The sequence below is a fragment of the Mus caroli genome, chromosome 17 (genome assembly GCF_900094665.2).
Source record: "Mus caroli chromosome 17, CAROLI_EIJ_v1.1, whole genome shotgun sequence".
NCBI lineage: Eukaryota > Metazoa > Chordata > Mammalia > Rodentia > Muridae > Mus > Mus caroli.
Genome location: NC_034586.1, coordinates 19,677,894 through 19,697,133, shown reverse-complemented (window position 1 = coordinate 19,697,133; position 19,240 = coordinate 19,677,894). Strand labels below are relative to the sequence as shown.

The 19,240-nt window shown below is 47.5% G+C and overlaps 2 protein-coding genes across 4 annotated transcripts in view; both read right to left on the bottom strand.

The window, feature by feature from the left end:
- The window catches only part of LOC110283759 (testisin), a 5,204-nt gene extending 2,943 nt beyond the window's left edge, over positions 1 to 2,261 (bottom strand). The window contains exons 1-4 of one of the 3 annotated variants that reach the window (XM_021149235.1): positions 2,097 to 2,261; positions 1,969 to 1,995; positions 1,520 to 1,685; positions 912 to 946 (exon numbers count right to left, since the gene is read on the bottom strand). In XM_021149235.1, the coding sequence (XP_021004894.1) occupies positions 912 to 946; positions 1,520 to 1,685; positions 1,969 to 1,995; positions 2,097 to 2,199 (331 nt within the window). In that variant the 5' untranslated portion in view covers positions 2,200 to 2,261. Of the gene's footprint in view, positions 1 to 662; positions 947 to 1,519; positions 1,686 to 1,968; positions 1,996 to 2,096 lie in introns of all 3 variants that reach the window. The other 2 variants (XM_021149233.1, XM_021149234.1) reach the window with 2 other exon arrangements.
- A 4,190-nt stretch (positions 2,262 to 6,451) lies between these two features.
- LOC110283758 (serine protease 33-like) lies at positions 6,452 to 12,162 on the bottom strand. The gene is made up of 5 exons (XM_021149232.1): positions 12,014 to 12,162; positions 11,345 to 11,507; positions 9,548 to 9,828; positions 8,397 to 8,560; positions 6,452 to 6,727 (listed from the first exon to the last, which is right to left on the bottom strand). The coding sequence occupies exons 1-5, from the start codon at positions 12,141 to 12,143 to the stop codon at positions 6,461 to 6,463; spliced, it is 1,005 nt and encodes a 334-aa protein (XP_021004891.1). The 5' UTR covers positions 12,144 to 12,162; the 3' UTR covers positions 6,452 to 6,460.
- Between the last annotated feature and the right edge of the window lie 7,078 nt (positions 12,163 to 19,240).

Here is a 19,240-nt window from a genome sequence, read left to right as displayed (position 1 = left end):
AAAAAAATTATGCCATTGTCTTGATGCACCAGGGTCCCCTAGCCTGCAACAGTGCCAAGCACGTGACCTGCAGGGAAGGAGCTGAATCTATTACTATGACTCTTGTTAGGGGACATAGCAGAGATGGACCAGGTCAGAGAGAACTGAGCAGGGTCACTCCAGGATGTAAGAGCTAGGGGACCTAGAAGGAAAACATTCTTAGTGCTCCTTGGGGTGGGGGTGGGGGCTTTGTGCAAGGGTTCCTGCTGAGCTGCAGGCAGGCACTTGATTAGACCACCAAAGGGATTTCAGGGGTGCGTCAAGGAGGAGTGTGCAGTCGGAATTCGGGTGGATAGAGCAGGCCAAGTGAGTGTGTTTCCTGTCTCTCACTGATGATTGGTGCATGCCAAAGTGGGAAGATCATAAAAACTGTGTTGTGGAAGTCATCCTACAGGCCCTATGAGGTCCCCACCCCTTCAGGCCTCCCTAGCACCTCTGAGTTCCTGTCTGGGAGGAAAGGAGTAGCCCCTGTCCTTCTTGCAAGCAGAAGTAAGGAAAATAAACAAGAAAACGTTGAGTGAGTGAGAGGGGGCTCCGTGGGGCCTCAGAGCCCAGGGAGGGTGGGCTAATGTGAAAGGTTAGGGTAGTACCCCTCTCCCCAACCCGTCTGTACCCAGCCTCACTCTCATCTTCTCCAATAGCCCCCCAGCCGGTCACCCAGCAGTCAGTTCGGTTCTCAAACTTGTATGTGGAGTTCAGGAGGCAGATGGGCTGGATGAAGTTATTGTAGGTGACTGGAGATGACAGCTTCAGCAGGGCTATGTCATTGGGATACCGCTCCAAGTACTTGGGGCTCAGGAAAATATCTTCTATTTGGTAACGGTTCGAATAGGCCTGTAGGTTCCAGAGAGATGGCCTGGAAGTCAGCTCACCAAACTGGACTGTCCAGTCAAAAGGAACGTTATCCCTGACAGAGAAGGAGAGAGCAGTTCAAGCCACCTGAGCTCATCTGGGCCTCTCTCTGAGGCGACTACCTCACGCTCATCCTTAGCATAACTGCCCAATCCTTATGGGGCAAAAAGCCTCCTATAGGGGCCACAGAACCCAGAAAGGCTGGAAACAGTCCTTGCTCCTGGGCACTGAGTGAAGAAACAAAAGAGTGGCCACCCCAGTGGTCCTGTGTCTGTTGGAGCAGTCCTAAGGACAGAAGGTGAGTCAGCCTAGGGGAGCCCCCAAAGGAGCTGTAGTCCCCAAAGGAGCTGGGCAAGTGTGGGGACTAGTGTAGGGATATTTGGGAAGGACTTGAGGAAGGAAAAAAGAGCAGTCAAAGCACTCAACGGGAATGAGAATGTCCTGAAAGAACATTCTAGAAGAACTGGAAGAGGATTCCCTTTCAGGGGCAGTAATGTAAATCTTACAGATTTAACCCATTTCAGCTACTCCTGAGGCTGCACTAAAAAGCTTACCCAGGTGTCAAACTCAGGGCCAAGGTTACTAACCTTCCCACCCCTCGGCTGCCCAGGCTTGACTCCAGACTCACTTTTGGAAGCAGTGGGCAGCTGTAAGCACCCAGCGGCGGTTGAGCAAGGTTGCGCCACATAAGTGGTTGCCCCATACACGCAGGCTCCCTTGCCACGGCCAGCGGCCAAGCTCAGCATCATCGCCACCCACTATACGGGAAGGGATGGTCCTGTGACCGCAGGGCCCTGTGAGGAGGATCAAACCAGAGCAGAGATTTTCCCCTCCAACCCCCCACTGACACTTTTTAAGCCACCGGCAAGGAAAGAGAAGGACTTCCTGAGGGTCTGCTGGGACACTCTCCACATGATCAGTGTGCACCTGACCCCAACAACCCCCACCCCGGGGCAGGGGTGTGCGTTATTATCAAACACAGTTGAGTTCTCGATCCTGGGGCAAAGGAGAGGAATACTTGAGGTGCACCCCCGACGCAGGCCCACCACGCAGGAAAACGCGTTCTGAGCACCTTACCTGACAATAGGTCGGGTTCCTGCAGTTCTGGGTGGAAGGGAGAGAAGAATAAGCGACACTTCACCTTCACTTCCCCATCTGCCTGTCACTGCCCCCAGTCCCACAACAGTACCCCCAGAGCAGCTCACCGGGTTTCTCGGGATCCATCTGCAAATAGGTTGACTGTAAGGCCATCCCCGCAGTCGCCACAACCACCAGCAGTGGCACCAACGTCTTGCCCCGCGCGCCCATGGCCACCTCTCCTGCCACCTGGCACCCCCTCTTACTTCCTGCTACGCCAGGCCCGCGCCCACTCTGAAGAAGACGTCAATCCCTAGGCCCAAGGACTGTCTGGGGACCGTGGTGCCCTAACACTGTCTTCCAGGGCATCCATTATAGCTGTTGGTACGGCACAGCAACCTTAGTGAACCGGAGCAGTCCTTGTGTCTTCTGAGCTCAGTGGGTGACGGTTGCCTCCCCTGTTGCCCTCTGTCCCCTGCCCACGACTTCCTCCAGGATCAAGCTTAGCCAGAGATCCCCTCAGTTAGGTCCATGAGTAATACTTCTGAGGCCTGTCCCTGTTGGGATCAGCCAAGAACTTGCTCCTTCACAGGACTATGTTGGCAAAAAAAAAAAACGAGGCACCTGTGCTTTCTCCCTTAGCAGGCCAGCCCTGAGCCCTGCCGCCTTTGGCTACTGCTGCTCCTCTTTAATTGCCTTCCTCTTTGCCGCATCTTTTTAAATATAGTTTCTTTTCTTTTTTCTTGTTCTCTATCTTTGTTGTTTTTGTCGTTGTTTGTTTTTCTTTTTGAGTCAGTGATTTATTTTGTATCCCACTCTGGACACAAGTCTATGATCCTCAGGCCAGAGTTTCCTGGACTATAGGTTTACAGACATGTGCCTCCTAGAATTTCTTCACACACACACACACACATGTAAAGACTATCAAAAGATTTTAAGACTATCAAAAGATTATGAAGAAATATTAATGTTTTGTTTTTCCATACAGGGTTTCTCTGCATAGCCCTGACTATCCAAGAACTCACTCTGTAGACCAGGCTGGCCTGGAACTCACAGAGATCTGCCTGCATCCTGGCTGGAATGAAAGGTGTGTGCTACCACCACCCAGCAGAGAGAAAGTTTTTAATTAAACATTTATTTTTCTCTTTTTTTGTGGGGCTTGTTTGGTTTTAGGGTTTTGTTTTGTTTGTTTGTTTGTTTGTTTGTTTTATGGGGTGTTTGGTTGGTTGGTTTTGAAGCAGTCTTACTACATAGCTCTGTCTGTCCTGGAACTCTCTATGTAGAACATGTTGGTCTTGAAGTCACATTGATCTTCCTGCCTCTGCCTCATGAGTGCTGAGACTAAAGCCATATGTCACCATGTTCAGTTTATTTTCTCTGAAAAAAAAAAAATTGAGAGTGTCTGGGTGTGTGTGCACAGGCTTCCACACATGCATGTGCAACCATTTATATGTCCATATCCGAGAGGCAAAACCAGGGATTTAAGGCATACGGTGCCATGCCTGGCTAGCATGGGCTTAGTACATACAGACAGGGTGCAGCAATCAGACTAGGTTAAATGGTTAGATCCATACCATTCACCGTTTCTTTGTGCTGGAAATTTTCTCTCTACTATTTTGAAACAATGGTTGTTGCCCATAGTTCACCCCCCATGTTTTGGTACTTTAGAAATTACTCTTTCTACCCTGGGCCCCACCACTCAGCCCTCTCTCCACCACCCTCTTCTGCAGCACCCCTGACTCTGGCTACCTCTCTCTGGTTCTACACTTTGAGATTAACTTTTATGGTATTTGATTTTTGTTTCAGGTTTGTTTTATTGTGATGAGATGAACCTTGGGGCCTTGTACATGCTAGGCAAGGCCTTTCCCAATAAGCAACATGACCGGCTCTTGGTATTTATCTTGTGTCTGATTTAATTCACTAATGCAATGTCCTATAATCTCATTCATCATGTTGCTGCAAAGGACAGGATCTTGGCCTATTTGTGGCTGAATAATATTCAGTTATGTGTCTGTACCACAGTCCTTATCCTGCGTCCATTGACAGATGTCCCTGCTGAGCCAGTGTTCTGGTTGCTGGGAATGCTGTTTCAGGTTCAAACTGAAGGTCTGGGTTAAATATTTTTCTTCTTCATCTTTCAATTGATTTCTTTACTAATGTACAAAAACATAGGCTGTGTCAATATTTTCATCCTGTGTGCACCATTGTGCTTCATGCACGTTCTCCCTCAGTCTTTGCCCCTTCCCACTTTCCCACTGGTCCCCTTCCAAGTAACAAAATCTTACTGGAGGTCTAGAGAAAGAAGGCTCAGCAGTGAGGGGCGCTTGTTGCTTGTGCCTAGGACCTCAGTTTGGCTCCTAACACTCACAGGGCAGCTCACAAACATAGGTAAGTCCAGTTCTAGGAGATTTGACCTCTGATATATGTGGTATACACACACACACACATTCATGTACACATATACACACATACATACACACATAAATACATATACATAAATACACATACCTACATGCATATACACATATCCACATACATAAATGCATATTACACACTCATAAATACACATATACATATACACACATACTTAAATACATATATACATACATACAGGCAAAAACTCTTACAAATACAATTTTTTATTAAAAAATAGTATTTAAATTTAGATTCCACATGAATGAAAACATGTGGTGTTCATCTTGTGGTTACCACTTCTCCTTTTTAAAAACTTTTTTTTTTTTTTTTTTTTTTTTTTTTGGTTTTTCCAGACAGGGTTTCTCTGTATAGCCCTGGCTGTCCTGGAACTCACTTTGTAGACCAGGCTGGCCTCGAGCTCAGAAATCCGCCTGCCTCTGCCTCCCGAGTGCTGGGATTAAAGGCGTGCGCCACCACGCCCGGCAAAACTTTTTATCGATTCTTTGTAAATTTCACATCATGCACTCCAATCCCACACATCTCCCATCTGTTTGTATCTGTCCTCCACTCTTACAACCTCCCCTCAAAAGAAAATAAAAACAAAATTAAAATAAAAACAATCAACAACAAAATCTTGCCCTGGAAGCTGTCTTGTATCCTGACCCGCGGGGACCTAATTATTCCTGGGATCGAGGGGGACCAACCCTGAAAAAGAAACGGGTGAGAAAAGGGAGTGAGACCAAGCAAAGAGTTGTCAAGGTGTGTTTAATGGAGGCTAGGAGTCTGATTATAAGCACACAGTGAGAGAAAATAGGGAGGGGCCGAGGGGGAACAATCAAAGCAGAGAGAGAGGGATGGACATCTGGGGAAGATGCTAAGTGCAGGCTTCAAACATCTTGCAGCTTATCTTGGGATGCCGGCTCTATCTAAACAGTCCCAGGCGCCAAGTGGAGACATGAAGGAGCGGGTGACACTGCTCCCATCAAAGGGTCAGCTGGATCTTCAGGGTGAGAGTTGAGGGTCTGGTTTCCCACAGTTTGGTCTCTCACAGTCATGTATCATAGCGTGTCCCAGTTTATCCTTCTATCCACACATCTTTACACACATGTTCATTGCAGTGAGTCACTGGTCTGATTTGTGGCCTCTGGCTTCTGTTTCACAAGCATGGACCACTGCCACTTGACAAAGTTCCAGCAACTCTACATTGAGGACCACAGTTCAGGAAAAAGGGGAGAGCTAACCTGCTAAATGCTGCCCTATGACCTTCACCGTGCGCTGTGGCACATATATATCCCCAGCACACCATGGGTACACATATGTAATAATAAGTAAATTAATCAATTAGTAACTTGGTTATCTCGAGATCAAGAAAGGTGTATGAGAGGGAGACAGCGCTGGGTTGTCCATCCCAGAGTCCCAGTGCCCAGTGACCACTGGAGGAGGTCTGTACTAGTCAGCTTCTTGTAATCAGAACACCCAACAAAACCTGAGGGAGGCTTTATGCCAGCTCACACTTTGAGAGATGGCAGGGAAGGTAGGGAGAGCCCAATACTTCACATCCTGGAGGTCAGAAAGCAGAAAAGGTGGGGAGAGGAGGGGACAGAGCAGGATGCAGCCTCAAGGACAGTGCACCAGTAAGATAATTCCTCCTGCTAGACCTCACCTATTGTCTCAGTTTTCTATTACTGTGCTAAGACACCATGACTCAAGCAATCTAAAGGAAAAAGAGTTTATTTAGGGCTTACAGTTTCAGAGGATTAGAGTCCATGACCTAGGGCAGCAGGCAGGTGGGGCATGGTGGTTGAGTTACAGCTGAGAGTTCACATCTTGAGACACAAGTACAAGGCAGGGAGAGCTAACCGGGCCTATGGTGGGTTTTGAAACCTCAAAGTCGAACTGCAGTGACACACCTCCTCCAAGAAAGCCACACCTCCTAATCCTTCCCAAACAATTCTACTAAGTGGGGACCAAGTATTCAAATACAGGAACCTGTGGGGGCCACACCTGTTCAAATCACCACATCTATTTTTATTATCTCCTGATAATGCCATCAGGTAATAAACTATCAAGATGCGGGTTAGGGCCCCAGGAGGAAGAAGGCACTACTGAGGGATGTGAGAAACAGCAACAGGCCCGAGAATGGGGTCCCTGAAAGGCTGGGGGAAAAACCTCTTCCTTCCATGGGTAAATTCCACATTGTGTTCTGAATCCATGAGATGTAGACACTGACGTTGGTGTAAACACCTGGCCTCTTGAACAGAGCACAATCAGATCCCCAACTCACCACCCCTGCCTGGATCCAGACATTATTAATGCCACAGACTAGGGGACCTCCGGAATCACCCTGAGGAGAAAGAAGGGACACACAGTTGTTGGGGTCGCCTGAGCCCACTGCCTTCATTACACAGGTAGAAAACACAGGTTGAACTTCTCCAACCCAGTCCCTTCAGATTCTCTTCATCATACTAGATAAGATCAAGGAGTTGGAAGTTTCTAGAAGGTTTCAGGGATGGGTGATCTGAGAACTATAGGTTTCCTGAGAACTGCTAGGGATCCCTAGCAGATAAGACACTTGACCTAGTGTCTAAATATGAACTTCTGCCCAAGCTGTGAGTTCAGAGACAAAGGCAGGAGCCCACCTCAGAGCCGCTGACAGTGCTTCTTGCTTCAGCTTGTTTGATTTTATCTAAAACATCTTTTTGAAGAAACAAGATGTATTTGGCAGTTAGGGTGTGTAGAAAAGCAAAAGAGAAAGGATAAAACCAACCAAGCTTTAAGGTCGCCTGCTCTTGATGAAAATGTAGTCAAAGGTTTCTAGTATTCACCAAGAAGGGGGATGAAATTTGGTCCCAAAAGAAAACTTTCAGGATCGAGGTAAGATCAGTTATATAATTCAATTTCCAATTTCTCTCTCTCTCTCTCTCTCTCTCTCTCTCTCTCTCTCTCTCNTCTCTCTCTCTCTCTCTCTCTCTCTCTCTCTTTCTGTGTGTGTGTGTGTGTGTGTGTGTGCGCGTGCGCACGCATGTGTGTCTCTCTGTCTCTCTTTCTCTGTGTCTCTGTCTGTTTCTATATCTCTCTGTTTCTCTGTGTATCTCTCTCTGTGTTTTTCCCACTCTCTTGTCTGTCTCTCTGTCTGTCTTTGTCTCTCTCCCTGTCTTTCTGTCATTCTGTCTCTCCCTCTCTGTCTCTCTCCCTCTCTCTCCCTCCCTAACTCTGCTGAGGGTGGAGCCCAAGGCCTTTCAAACATTTGATAAACATTCTACCACTCACCCACACCTCCAGCTCTCTGGTCATATTTATTTTATTTTATTGACAAAGGTGAGGCATGTGAGAGAGAGGTGTGTGCTGTCCTGTGTGTAAATGTAGAGACCAAAGGTCAGCATTGCATGTCTTCCTTCATCACTCCCCACCTAGTCTCTCACTGAACTTGGGAACATGTGTTTTGATTAGACGGGCCTGCCAGCAAGCCCCTAGAACCTGCCTGCCTCTGACACTCATGATGGAATCATAGACTTGTACTACTGTACAAGTCTTTTTAATTTTTTTTTCCAAGACAGGGTTTCCCTGTGTAGTCCTGGCTGTCCTGGAACTCCCTTTGTAGACCATGCTGGCCTCGAACTCAGAGACTCACCTGCCTCTGCCTCCTGAGTGCTGGGATCAAAGGTGTGTGCCACCACAGCCTGGTCACATCTGGCTTTTTGTTTTTGTTTTTTGTTTTTGTTTTTAATACATGGATGCTGAGGATTCAAATTCAGTTCCTCATGCTTGTGATGCAGACAATCAACCATCTTCCCAGCCCGTGATTGTGCTTATAAAATATTTGGAAGGGAAACAGCATCTGGGATAACTTTTTAGAGTGTGTGTGTGTGTGTGTGTGTGTGTGCCCACGCACGTACACTGTTGTTAAGATGCCCAGCCCTCCTGAAAGTTTCTTGGTGTGGTGGGGAGAAGAACACCCTGCCTGCCCTCTGGGTTGCTGGTGACGTGGCGCTGTCTGGATGTGTCTGACTCACATTACAAGCATCCTTCTTGCCTTCCTGGAAACCAGCACACAGCATGCCTTCAAGGATGACTGGCTCCGTGCTGGGAATGGAGTTCTCCTGGTAGTAGGAATTGCAGGTCTGGGCATCAATGAGAGGCACCTGCAAATCCTGCAGGGTAAAGGGTGGTGGAAGCGCTGGGGTTGGAAGAGAGCAGAGTTAGAAGAGGACACTCCATCGCCTCCTAGCTCCACATGTCTAACTGAACCCTGTGACCGGGGTCATTTCTTCTGCTTCTTTGCTCAGGGCCTGTTTCCCCACATGAGGCTCTGAAAGCCTTGCAAATGTGTATCTGGGTGGGGTGGCATCCGAGCACATAGAGAGCCTCACATCCCAACCTGGGAGATCAAGATGAGAACCTTTAACAGACACAGAGAGGAGATCTGGGGAGACGCATGGCAGTGGATGTCTTTGTGAACCCCAAGGCTAAGACTAGAGTATTGTGGCTAAGAGGCCAGGATCGCATAGCACTGGCAGATGTTGAGAGGCAAAGAGGGGCCCTCCCTAGAACCCCAAAAGGTTTGAGGCCCAGATAATACCTTAATTTCAGGCTTCTGGTCTCCTGAACTGAGTGAGAGTGACCACCTATCTGATTTACCCTCCGCCTCAGGACACTAAATCAAGATGAGATCTCAGAAATGATGACAGAGATGAGGGCCATGCAGATGACAGTTGGAAATGGAAATGCCTTTAAAAGCATTATGCTGTGTACCTCCAGCCTTAACCCCACTGGGTCAGCACTCTAGAGAACCCACTGACCAGAGGAAGAGCCAGGACCCCATTAGATAGTGAAGGCTGCTCAGTCAAAAATGATCCCCTAGTAAGCACTGTCCACAAGGGCCTTGGCAGCAAAGATGACAGGAAGGTTGTGATGCAGGCCCAGTCAGCATCTCTTAGCCCATTGCTGGATGTAACACTATCCTTCTGGTTATTAGATGCTAGGAGGACATCTGGAAGCTGGCAGTAGCCAGCTGGTGATGAGCTGTTGTGGCAGTGTTTCAATGCACCTTCTGTAGTGGACATTCTTTGCAAAGACTCCATATGGATCCTATCTGAGGGTGGGGACTGGCCCTAGGGAAGGTGTCAAGACTGGCTACCCTGCCACCAGCTCCAAACATCCTTACGTTGATTTGTGCCAATGTGTCCCCAGCCAGTGACCCAACACATGGTGCCAGGATCCAGGGGGTCGCCAGGTTTTGGGAGGCAGACTGGAAGCATGTAGTCATTGAAGGAGATGGGTGAAGACAGCTGCACCAGGGCAATGTCTCCACTGCTGTGCTCATCCGCTGAATAGCTTGGGTGCTTGATAAACTGGGCCACAGCTCTCAGCTCCTTCGGCTCATTGTCCTCAGGGTAGGAGGAGATGGTACCCAGCAATACTGTGTAGATAGACAGGGACTGGCCCCTGGGAGAAGGGGGAGGTCGGTGGGTGAAAATGAAAGACAGTCTTTATGCAGAGACTCTAATACTGCTACTGGGCTTTTCTGAGAGCTAAGCACACCAAAGCAATGCCAAGCACTGCCTTTAATGACCACCATTAATGATCATTGTAATCCATAAATCTGCCATCACTTCCTCCATTTTTCAGGTGCAGAACAGAACCAGGAAAGTCAAGTCACCCATCCAAAGGCCCCTGGCTATTGAGCAGTCTATTTGAGACCTTGGATTCTTGGAACCTAGACCGGTGGGTCAATGTGTAAGAACGCTTACAGTACAAGCATAAAGACTTCAGTTTGGATCTCCACAACCCACATATAAGCCAGGCCCAATGGTGTGCAAATCTGCAACCCCAGTGTGTCTCTAGGGAGAAGTGGGAGGTGAAGACAGGAGAGTTAATAAAAACTCCTGACCAACTAGCCCAACACATACAGCTGTGGACAAAAAGAGAAGCCTGGTCTCAAAAAGCAAGGTGAGGGCTGGAGAGATGGCTCAGCAGTTAAGAGCACTGACTGCTCTTCCAGAGGTACTGAGTTCAATTCCCAACGCCACAGGTGGCTCACAACCATCTGTAATGAAGCTGGTGCTCTCTTCTGGCCTGCAGGCAGAACACTTACACATATTAAAGAGAACACTCTGTACATATACATTTAAAATAAATGAATAAATAAATAATAAAAACCAACAGTAACAATAACAAAAAAGCAAAGTGAAAGGTAAGGAGTGACCCCTGAGGGTGTCCTCTGACACATGCACTGTGGCATGTCTGTGCCCACATTCAAATACTCATGACCTCATACTTCACATATGCTCACATACATACACAAAGACCAGCCGGGCGAGTTCGAGGCTAGCCTGGTCTACAAAGTGAGTTCCAGGACAGCCAGGGCTACACAGAGAAACCCTGTCTCGAAAAACAAAAACAAACAAAAAAAAAAATCAAAATAACATACACAAAGACCTTGGGTTCTCAAGGGCTGATTTAGTAACTGCCCCCCCCCCCAACGTGTGTGCCTGTGTGTCTGCGTGTCGGTGTGTCAGTGGGTACACAGGTTCCTAGGCGTGTACAGAAAGCATAGGGTAACATCAGATACCCTGCTCTATTACTCTTGGCCTCAAGACGGGGTTTTCCACATAACCTAGAACTGTACTGGAGGTCGGCAGTCCCCAGAGAGCCTCCTGCTTCCACATACACCCCAGGCATAAGCCACATTCGGCTGTTTGCACTAACTTGGGCAGGGGATTCAAACTCAGGTCACCATGCTTGTGCAGCAAACCCTCTTACCCTCTGAGCCATCCCTTCCATACAAGAGTTGATTTTGAGGAATAAGAAGACAGGTAACTGAGATATAAAATGGCATGACCCTGCCTCATCTCCTGCCATAGTAGGCAGGAGTGGTTCAAATGGAGAAATGAAGTATCTGAAAGGAATGTAGGGAAATCCAACTGGCCCCAGCCCACGTGACCCATAGGGAGACACTCACTGGTTGAAGCAATGGGCAGCAGTCAACACCCAGTCCTCAGCAATCAGAGATCCCCCACACACGTGTGCCCCATTCTCCCGCACGCTGACCTGCCAAGGCCACTGGCCCGGCTGGGCATCTTGTCCTGACACGATGCGGCCTGATGTCCTGGGACGTCCACACACTGCAAGGAATCAGTACGATTGGGTGATACATGGCTATTCTGCCCTTCCCTATACCCTCAAACCTGGCTCATTTGTCACAGCCCCTGGGAACTTGACCAGTGTGGGCCAGAGGATGTCTCAGGTACCTGGTGCCTAATAGCACCTGCCTAATATAAGGCCAGAAGGAGCCAGGATCAAACAGCTCTCTGGGTCTGCCTCCAAACCTATAATTCTGCTGCCTCCTTCCTGTATTCCCAGCACCTGAAGACTGAATCAGGAGGATCGGGAGTTCAAGGTCAGTTTCAACTATGCAATAAAATGGAGGCCAGCCTGAGCTACAATGAGACCAGGAATCAAAACTAAAAGAAAATGGAGGCCAGCCTGAGCTACAATGAGACCAGGAATCAAAACTAAAAGAAACAGAATAAAACTAAAAACAAAACAAACAAAAACAAAACCACCCAAACAACAAAACCTGCATTCTACGTATCTTCCTGAAGCTCCTGCTCCCCACACCCCACCTCACCTGAATCCGAGTCAACGCTCCGCCTGCCTGTTGTGGTAGACGGGCTGTCAGAGTCGGTTGTGAGAACCTCACTCCCCAGAAGAACTCCAGGAAAGAAGGTAAATAGGATGGCAGGCAGAGCCAGCTCCATGATACACCTGCTGGGGCCAAATACTCCAGGAAGAGGAAGAGAGACTGCCGCTCTGGTGTGGTTTCAGGACTTGCCCTGGGGTGGGGCTCAGCCTCCACACCTGCCCTGCAGCCTTGGGAGAGGCCTTACATGTTCACTGTCCCTGGGCACAGAGACCCTGACTTCCCTACATGCTTCATGCTCTGGGGTCCTCTGGTCCTCCCCTTCCTGATCCAGGAACCGCAGCATCCACAGCCCTCAACTTTCATTGATGCAGAATCATTGTATAGTATGCCTGGCACATGCATCGACCCCAATGGCACCCTCGAGAGCCTTCATGTCCATAGCTGTCCACCAGAGGGCAGCCATGGGCCTAGCTCTAGGCAGAAGGGCATGCCAGCATTGGGCTGGAGCAGGAGGCATGTGGGCATCCTTTCAGACTCCTGTGGTATTTGTCTTCGCTAGAAGCTGCTCTTCTGTCGGCTGCCCTTCACTCAGTCTCTAGGCAACTCCTTTCAAAAAGGATTGTTCCCACAAAGGCTCACTGGCCTTCAAACACCCAGATGCCCTCACTGAAATGGAAACTGTACACAGTAATTACTTTGCCAGCTGCAATGTTGCTTTATGCTTCAATCCCAGACCCCATCTTATCCAATATTAAAGTCTCCACATTCATTTCCATCCTGTGTGCAATGTGTTCACCAATATATTTGTAATTTAAAATAAAGAAAGCAGCCGGGCGTGGTGGCACACGCCTTTAATCCCAGCACTCGGGAGGCAGAGGCAGGTGGATTTCTGAGTTCGAGGTCAGCCTGGTCTACAAAGTGAGTTCCAGGACAGCCAGGGCTATACAGAGAAACCCTGTTTCAAAAAACAAAAACAATAAAAACAAAAAAAATAAATAAAATAAAGAAAGCAAAGGCTTAGGCTATGGTTGCTAGAGTACCCGCCTGCATGCACAAAGCTCGCGTTTGATCCCCAGTGCCTGCATAAACCAGGCGAGCCGGTGTAGCACACACCTTCAGTTCCAGGGCTCAGGAGGAAGAGACAATTGAATCGAAAGTTCTGAGTCATCCTAGGCTACAATACTGAGTTTGAGCTTGTGGTGGTTTGAATGAGAATGCCCCCCACCCCCCTTAGGCTCATATATTTGAACGCTTGGTCTCCAGTTGGTGGAACTATTTGAGAAGAACTAGGAGGTGTGGCCTTGTTAGAAGAGGTGTGCCACATCACATGGGGTGGGTGCTGAAGTTGCTTTTTTTTTTTAAATTGGATATTTTCTTTTATTACATTTCAAATGTTATCCCCTTTCCCGGTTCCCCCTACCCAAAACTCCCTATCCCATTCTCCCTCCCACTGCTTCTATGAGAGTGTTCCTCCACCCACCCACCCACTCCCACCTCCCTACCCTCAATTCCCCTACACTGGGGCATCTATCAAGCTTTCATAGGACCAAGGACCTCCCCTCCCATTGACACATGCCAAGGCCATCCTCTGCAACGGATGCAGCTGGAGCCATGTGTACTCCTTTGTTGATGGCTTAGTCTCTGGGAGTTCTGGGGGACTGGTTGGTTGATATTGTTGTTCTTCCTGTGGGGTTGCAAGCCCCTTCAACTCCTTCAGTCCTTTCTCTAACTCCTCTATTGGGGACCCTGCGCTCAGTTCAATGGTTGGCTGTGAGCATCCACTTCTGTATTTGTAAGGCTCTGGCAGGGCCTCTCAGGAGACAGCCATATCAGGCTCCTTTCAGCATGTACTTCTTGGCATCCACAATAGTGTCTAGGTTTGGTAACTGTATATGGGATGAATCCCCAGATGGGACAGTCCCTGGATGGCCTTTCCTTCAGTCTCTGCGGATGTTGAGGTCTCAATAGTCCACACCAGGCCAATGTCTCTCAGCCTGCTGCCTGTGCATCAGGATATAAAGCTCTCAGCTACTGTCTAGAACCATGCCTGCCTATCTGCCATCATAATGAGCATGGGCTAATCCTCTGAAACTATAAGTTAGCCCCCAGTTAAATGCTTTCTGTACTGGCTAGCTAGGCACGATGGCATGGTCTTATAGTCTGCTAGGGAAGCAAAGACAAATTACTGGAGGTTGCTGGCCAGTCAAGTCTCATCAGCAAGCCCCAGGATCCACAAGAGTCTGTCTCAAAATAAACAAACCGAGGTAGAGAGCCGGAGAAACGCTCTGCTTAAGAGCACTAGGTGCTATTGTAAAGGAACAGGCTTGAATTCCTAAAACAGGGCTTCTCACAATCATCTGTAACCTTAGTTCTGGGGATATGATGCCCTCTTCTGGCCTCTGTGGGTACTGCATGCATGTGGTGCACTTAGATACATGCAGGCAAAACTCTCAAACATATAAAATAGAAATAAATCTTTAAGAAAGGAAGGAAAGAAGGAAGGAAGGGTGATAAATAAAGTAGACAATGCGTGTGTGTGTGCATGCGCGCGCGCACACACACACACACACAGGAGGGAAGTGCTCAAAGAACTGCAAAATAAGATTCCTAAAGGCCCTCCCTTGGGTTATAAAAGCAGTTAATGAACTCTGAGAGGACAGAGTGCATTGCTGGCAGAGCTGCCTGTACTTTGAATCATTCTCATCTAGTGTGTACTTCCGGTGATGCAGCTTCCTTGAGTGACCCATGTTCTAATCAGTAGCCCCAATATCAACCCACTTGTTCACTGGGCTACACGTGGGCTGAACCTCTTCTATGTCTGTCATTGGTGTCCTGTCTGGATGAATAGGCTGGTCTGTTATTATCTTTCCCAGGAAAAGTCATACAATACTCCCTAGGAAAGGGGAGGAAAGAAAGGGAAGGAGAGGGGAGGAGACTAGAGAGGAGGGGAGGAGGGACGAGGTGGCAGGGAAAGTGGGGATTAGGAAAAAGCAGTTGTGTTGGAGAATTCCTCCAAGATCAGAGCCAGTGCCTATCCTGCTAATCTCTGGTCCTTAGGTCTCACACCCATCCACAAGCGTTTCTGTGTTTCCAGGTACCTGGTTCCCTGCTGGGTGCAGTGCTGGTAAATATTCCTGGGCCTCTGGAGGGTTTTACCAGGATGGCAGGGAGCCCTAGACCCCTCCTTCCCAGGCATGTCCACCTTGTTCCTTATTTCCATGAGTGTTGCTCTGGGAATAGCCAACACGTTATGCTTCTCCCTCGTCAGACCTCACAACCTAGGATACCTCCCTGACACAGACACCTGGCCTGTACAGGCCTTCAACCCACTCTGCTTTGTAACAGGATGGGGGGTCCTAGAGCCTGGCTTGCTGTTCGGATTTTTCAAACCCTTTATTTTAGTTTAACAATTTTTTTTCTTAAAATGTATTGATTTTTTGTGCATGAGTGTTTTGCTTGCATGTCTGTATGAGCACTGCTTGTGTGCCTGATACCTCCAGAAGAGGGTGCCAGATCCTCTGGAACTAGAGGTACAGATGGTTTTAAGTTATAATGTGGATACTGAGAATTAAACTCTGGTCCTCCACAAGAATAGCAAGTCCTCTTAGCCACTGAGCCATCTCTGTCACCCAAATAACACTGTCATGGAAAAAACTGTGTGTGTGAACGCATGTGTATATATTTGAGTGTGTTGTGCATTTATATGTATGGGTGAGAGAGCACATGTGAGTACACATATGTGTGGAGACTAGAGGTTGGCACTGGGTGTCTCCCTCGATTGCTCTCCACCTTCTTTTCTGAGAAAAGAGCTCACTGACTTAGCTAAACTACCTGATCAGTGAGACCCAGGGATGCTCATGTCTATGCCTCTAGCCCTGGGATTACAGACATAGGCCATTGTACCAGCTTCTTACGTGGGTTCTGGAGAGCTGTATTAATCAGGGTTCTCTGAAGAAACAGAACTGGTGTGTGTGTGTGTGTGTGTGTGTGTGTGGTGAGAGCGCACTCATGTGTGTTAAAAGAAGATTACAAGCTGTGGTCTGACTAGTCCAATAATTATTGTCTCTCAAAAGGAAGACCAAGAATCCAGCAGTTATTTGGTCCATGAAGATGGATGTCTCAACTGGTCTTTAGTCAGTTAGCGTCCTGAAGAAGCAGGTATTAATATCAGCAAAGGAACACAACAGCATCGGGATAGATGAACTTGCCACAGAGGACAAGCAGGCAAAAGCAAGAGCTTTCTTCTTTCACATCCTTTTAAAAGGACCTCAAATCCCCCACAGGTGTGCCCAACTGTTTGGATTTATTGACTCTAAATCTCATCACGTTGACAACCAAGATTAGCCGTCACTGTATTGACTGAGCCATCATCTGCCCAGGTCTTATTGTGGAAAGCACTTTTTACATTATTACTGTAGCAATAGAAAGAGACCCCAGCCCTGACTCCAGACTTGAAAAATGCTGCAAATGCGGAGCTAATGTTCCACAGTCTCCTTTTGCTCCAATATCTCAGCTCCACAGTCCTCACCTCTGCTTCTCTTAAGCCTTTCTCCGCTAGCTAGGTCTGCTTTACCATTCATCTCTTCTGCTGAAGTGCTTTAGCCAGAAGTTACAGCTCACATTTCTAGTCACATCCTTAGGGTCTCATCACTATTGTCTGATGTGTACAGTCTTTCTAAGGGAAGCCAAGCAGGGATGGTGTTTAATCCCAGCACTCAAGAGGCAGAGGCAGGTGGATCTCTGAGTTGGAGGCCAGCCTGGTCTATAGAAAGAGTTTCAATAAAGCCTGGACTACAGAAAAACCAAAATTAAAAAAAAAATCCCGCCGGGCGTGGTGGTGCACGCCTTTAATCCCAGCACTCAGGAGGCAGAGGCAGAGGCAGGCCGATTTCTGAGTTCGAGTCCAGGCTGGTCTACAAAGTGAGTTCCAGGACAGCCAGGGCTATACAGAGAAACCCTGTCTCAAAAAACCAAAAAAAAAAAAAAAAAAAAAAAAATCCCTTTTTTAAGAGAAATTTAGGAGACCCACCCCCAAAGAGTGCTGTTCATGTTTTAGCTCAATTTTCTTCATTCTTTTTCTTTTCTTTTTGCAATACTGGGGGTTGAAGCCTTGTTTATGCTAGGCACATCTTCTACAGCTAATCTATCCCTAGATCTTTGGGTTGCTGTCCTAGTTTCTTTATGTTGCTGTGTGTTGGGAACATAAGCGTCCTTGTGCTCACCAATAAGTACTAGAAAAATCAGGAATGTTAAACACATAGAATTGCCTCTTCAACAGAAGAGAATGTCTTAGTTAAGGTTTCATTGCTGTGAAGAGACGCCATGACCACAGCAACTCTTATAAAGGATATTTATTTGGGGCTAGTGTACAGTTTCAGAAGTTTAATCTATTATCATCATAGTGGGAATCATGGTTCCATACAGGCAGACATGGTACTGGAGGAGGATCTGAGAGTTCTGCATCTTGGTCCTCAGCAACAGGAGCTATGCCACACTGGGCATAGCTTCAGCATAAGAGACCTCAAAGCCCACCCCCACAGTGACACACTTCCTCCAACAAGACCACACCTGTTCCAACAAGGCCACACCCACTAATAGTGCCACTCCCTATGGGCCAAAAATTCAAACACATGAGTATATATGGGGTCATATTTAATTAAACCACTACAGAGATAAATAGTCTCATTTCAATGGAGGTGACCTGTAGGCTTAGATTTTTCCCAAAACCTACTTTAATAAGGGTTCTTAAGCACATCAACCTCTCACCAGAGGTAGGAGCAAAGACATGTTAATAAGAAATGGGAGTTGTGGACATGTTCAGAAATAGTTCTTTGGGGCTATTCCAATCCTTGTTGTCAGCAGTCCAGTCCAATAGTGAACACCAAATACAAATCAATAGTAGCCGCTCAATCCAGCAGAACTTGAGAGGCTCTGCCAAATCGGCACCAAGGCAAGAAGCAGCCAGAATGCCACCAGAAATTCTTTGGTGAGTTTATCTCTGCACAGTCATGACAAGCAAAGATCTGAAGACCAGCAAGTGTTGCAAGGCATACCAATGCAAGAGTGTCACTCACAGTCTGTTGGGTTCTACTTAGACTCTTTCCAAACATCACACATCCTTTCAAGTGTCTGCTTCAGCAAAACATCATCTCATAAGACAACTTCCAGAAAAGCATCACATGACACAACTGAGTCTCCAAAGAAATCAGAAATTTCCACTTCAGTGGCCCATAGCCTAGATGACCCCGGTGGTATCTATAGGGCTAGGCCATACATGGGTCCCCCAGGCTCTCACAAGCAGGACTGGAGATAGTTAATAGCCTAGGTGACCTGTGTGCCCTCTGTATGATCCAGACCACACCAGAGCCTCCCCAAGCCCTTAAGGTAACACATGTAGCCTATCTCTAGAGCCCATCTTCATGGAAGAAATATCATACTTTGAGAAGAGTTTCAATGTAATTATACCTCACTCTGCACACAGAATTGCACTATATCAGGAAACTTCTATCCAAACTGTACTGTACTTAAATATGCCTGCAATAAACTGCCCGATGTTAGACTCTAAAAGTTTGCACCAACGCTGGCTACAAGTCCAAGTCCTGTGGAGCTGAGCTCCTTCCTGTCACTTGCGGTTGTTACTCTGCTGGCCCTGGTGTCTGCAGAGCGCCCCGCAGCTGTGAGCTAAAAAAAAAAAAAAAAGGAGAGCCTGAAGGATGGCAAGAGAGTAGTGACAACACTTCCCACCAGGCAAAGGACCTAACTCAATCCCTGAAACCCACAGGCAGTAGAGAATCATCGTGTAGATGTTGTCCTCTGAGCTCAGCACTAGTGCTGTGGTACGTAAGCACCGACACAAACACACACACACACACTCACTCACACACTCACATACATACATAAATGTAGTTGTTTAGGAGCTAGAGAGATGGCTCAGCAGTAAAATTGCTTGCTGGTCTTTCAAAGGATCAGAATATGGTTTCTGGAAGCCACATCAGACAGCTCAACTAATTATGACTTTTATTTCCAGGGAATGCAAAAACCTCTTCTGGTCTTCTCCAGCACACACACACACACACACACACATCAAGTAAATCGTTTTTGTTTTGTTTTGTTTTGTTTTTTAGAAGCCAGACAGAAAGACAGATGTGATGGCATACGCCTTTAATCTCAACACTCAGTGGGCAGAGGTAGACAGATTTCTGTGAGGGCTAC